The 3,262-nt window shown below is 32.7% G+C and overlaps 1 protein-coding gene across 1 annotated transcript; it reads left to right on the top strand.

Moving 5' to 3' along the window:
- Positions 1-591: 591 nt before the first annotated feature.
- LOC108743816 lies at positions 592-3,255 on the top strand (the record flags this gene model as incomplete). Its single annotated transcript, XM_018479412.2, has 6 exons — positions 592-773; positions 1,123-1,893; positions 2,149-2,386; positions 2,445-2,560; positions 2,640-2,829; positions 3,110-3,255. Coding segments are annotated over exons 2-6 (1,395 nt in total), but the record flags the coding sequence as incomplete, so codon positions are not given.
- Between the last annotated feature and the right edge of the window lie 7 nt (positions 3,256-3,262).

Genomic DNA, 3,262 nt, shown 5'->3' with positions numbered 1-3,262 from the left:
TATCATGTAACTTGACTAATCCCAACCTAACCCGATTGTGGTCGTATGTTTGGAACATTTACAATAGTAAAAACTATTTTTTAAGTAAGTACTTATTCTATGGAGGATATTGCTTGAGATATGAAACTAAGTATTTATTTATTATGATGATTGCTTTAAAATCGGTTAGCGCGTTAGCAGCAGTTTGCACGTATTCTTATTTATATTGCAGAAAAATTTTTGAAGTATAAATAAACACATTCGCTACAAGTATTTGTTTACAAACTTGTATGGTCATAAAAAGACTTCTTTATGCAATATTCAATATTTTTTTTAATAACTGCAGCTTTTTGTGACGCGCGAAAATGTTAGAAGTTTAGGACTACATTAGATGTATATGAATCGCTTATTTATTTATATTGCAATAAAAACAATATGTAAATAGTAACCACATAGCTATATTACAGTACGATTATTTAAGGAAAATTAAAAAATTAGAATAGACATGCAAAAAAAGTATTAAAAATTATATTTCATATTGGCGCCAAAGCTTGCGCATCTGAGGCCATAACCACCCTGCCGCAAAACGGACAAAATCCGTGTAGTGCCGCCGCTAGTCGCTCAGTTCGTTGAATGACTGTTATCGAGTTGATACGTCGACAACAATCGCAGGTTCTTTATGCTTGTCTCTGACGGACAAGCAAAGAACTGATTATATTGTAATTTCGGCCGGTTTTAGAAGCCTACGTGTTCTTCTTGAAGTTACATTTTAGGAAACATAAAATAATAGTCAGGTAACACTTTACTTCAATATATTTTTAATCAAGGTAGTTTATGCATGCCTTTGCGTTTCTGATAGGAGTTGTGCGTTGTTGCAGAGCCTGTATATCCTTCGCAACTATTGTATAAGAAATTATTTAGATATAATAAATGTTTCTTAATGTTATCTAAAACTCAATAAACCTGTTCGATTTTATCGCACTTGCAAAGTTAAAGACTCTAAAAATTAGTTTTTTCACATAGTGAGATGGTGCAGTAGTACAACAGGTTTTATTTTCTAATGCATGCAAAACAAACTATCGATTACACGTTAACTACATTTCGTATATTGTATTGTATAAATAAGCTTTTTGTTACTTTTAGCTGTTATAATAATAATTGATATTGCAAAAACGCGTTCGAAAACTGTTCAGCGCCAGCCGCACTATAATGAATGATATAAGACACCGGGACCGTATTCTGGAGGCAATTGACCAATTGCGGCATCGGAAAGCAAGACCTGATATACACCGGATATGCAATTATCTTTTAAAGCGCTTTTCAATAAATTTTACTGATGCAAAAAATGATTTACAAAAGTGCGTTGATAACGACATCGTGTTAAAAGTAGAATACAAAGGGAGCATAAGTTACCGAAACGCGGCTAGGAAGTTCAAGCATTTGAAAAAAGACGGACGATTAGAAAATAGCGGAATTAACAGGTTTAAAATAAAAAGAAAATTTTCCGCAATATTAAACAATGCAATTGCCGAACTTATCGTTCAAGAACCTGATTATCTAGAAATAGGTGTTCCCGGTTCAGAATTGATAAAAAATATTCTGTCAAAGGATAACGTAAAGTACACTAAAAAGTACGTGAGCATTTTACTTGAAAAAGAGGTTGAAAATGGGGGTTTAATGAGAATGGATAATGGTAATTACTTGGTCGGTCCCGCAAAGAGAAGTGACTCCGAAAATATCAATTCAAAAGAGCGTGTAGTGAAACTACCGGAGAAGAGAAATTTTAGCAACGGTGCGTTAATGTTTTTAAAGAAAGAACAAAAACATTCGTTAAATAATGAAGTCAGCGCAGGAGGACGAAAATTAGACCAAAACAGCCAATATGGAAATCTGCGCGTAGGAAGCAGAAGAAAGGTGCGTTCAGTCGTATTGGTAGTTAGAAGAAACGTCTATACACATGCACACATATACACACATTAATTTCAATATAAGGTTAGGTTTTTAATTTGTTGTGACATTTACTTATTTTTGACAAGTTGACTAAAACGTATGTGTATTGAATATAACAATAACGAATAATAAATTTTATTCAGCTTCAAAAAAATGGTAACATTTGATCATTACTTTTGCAAAATAATTAAACTGGTTATTTCAACTGCATTATTTTAGAGGGCTAAGAAAGTGTTTGATCCATCTGACAACAATATTCCCAGAAAAAGAGGAAGACCTACTGGGTCAATAAATAAAACCGTTGACAGACATTCTAAACATACTTCTAGCACTGAATTAAGACCCGATTCCCGAATGGGTAATATCAGAGAACAAGGAGGTGTATGTTCAGTTTGTCATAACAATGCAAGAGTATCAAATGATAGGTTTGTTTCATGTCGAGAGTGTAGTAACAAAGGTACGCAAAACTATTGTCATGTAAATGTTTTATTACGTTTTCCAAAATTGTGTTTTAGCTCACTTTAGCTGTTTAAATGGTGATGACAATATGATGTTACGAATGTATCCTGATAATACTTGGCAATGTCCACACTGTAAAACATGCGTTATTTGTTTTGAAACATCTGATGCAGTACGTAAATAATACTTTTTGATTTTGTTAGACCATTTGTTATGTTGTCTGTTATTTTAATTGCTCTATTGAATTATAGGGCAGTTTGATCGTTTGTTCAATTTGTGCTGATGCTTATCATGCAACATGTCATCAACCAAGAATAACTGAAAAAATTAGAAATGGTATGAAGTGGCTCTGCATTAATTGTCAGATGCCAGAACAGTTGGCTATTAATGATATTCAGTCGCATGTTATTACTGGTGACAGGGACAAAATAATTATTAATGGTGAGTTGTAAAGATTATAAAGGCATGGTTAAGATTTCAGGGACCATTGTCTTAGTAGATTTTATTACATCAACTTCTTTGGGGTTTGCTATATTAATAAAATAAAGTAATATAGAGATCAAAATGGAATTTTGCAATAGTGTGTGACACACTCCTAATTACTTCTTCATAAAAATGTGGTAGTCAAAATAAAGACTAATTAAGTTTTCAGTAAATTACTCTACCAAATAAATAATAATACTGTTTTTTCTTTGCATTTTTAAGTTTAAATTTTTTGTAGGCATTCATCGAAAATCACCATCTCCGTCAGTTTCTGGAAATTCTTCTCCACTGTACAGATCATTACAACCGTCTCCAACACCTCCTACTTTAAGCCCTCAAGCTAATCGTAATGGTGAAATATCTCCTGATTTTAAAAGTAACCTTTCAGATT

The sequence above is a fragment of the Agrilus planipennis genome, unplaced genomic scaffold (assembly GCF_000699045.2).
Source record: "Agrilus planipennis isolate EAB-ADULT unplaced genomic scaffold, Apla_2.0 scaffold1147, whole genome shotgun sequence".
Lineage (NCBI taxonomy): Eukaryota > Metazoa > Arthropoda > Insecta > Coleoptera > Buprestidae > Agrilus > Agrilus planipennis.
Note: the sequence above shows the minus strand (reverse complement) of the source record. Positions and strands in the feature narration are given on the sequence as shown.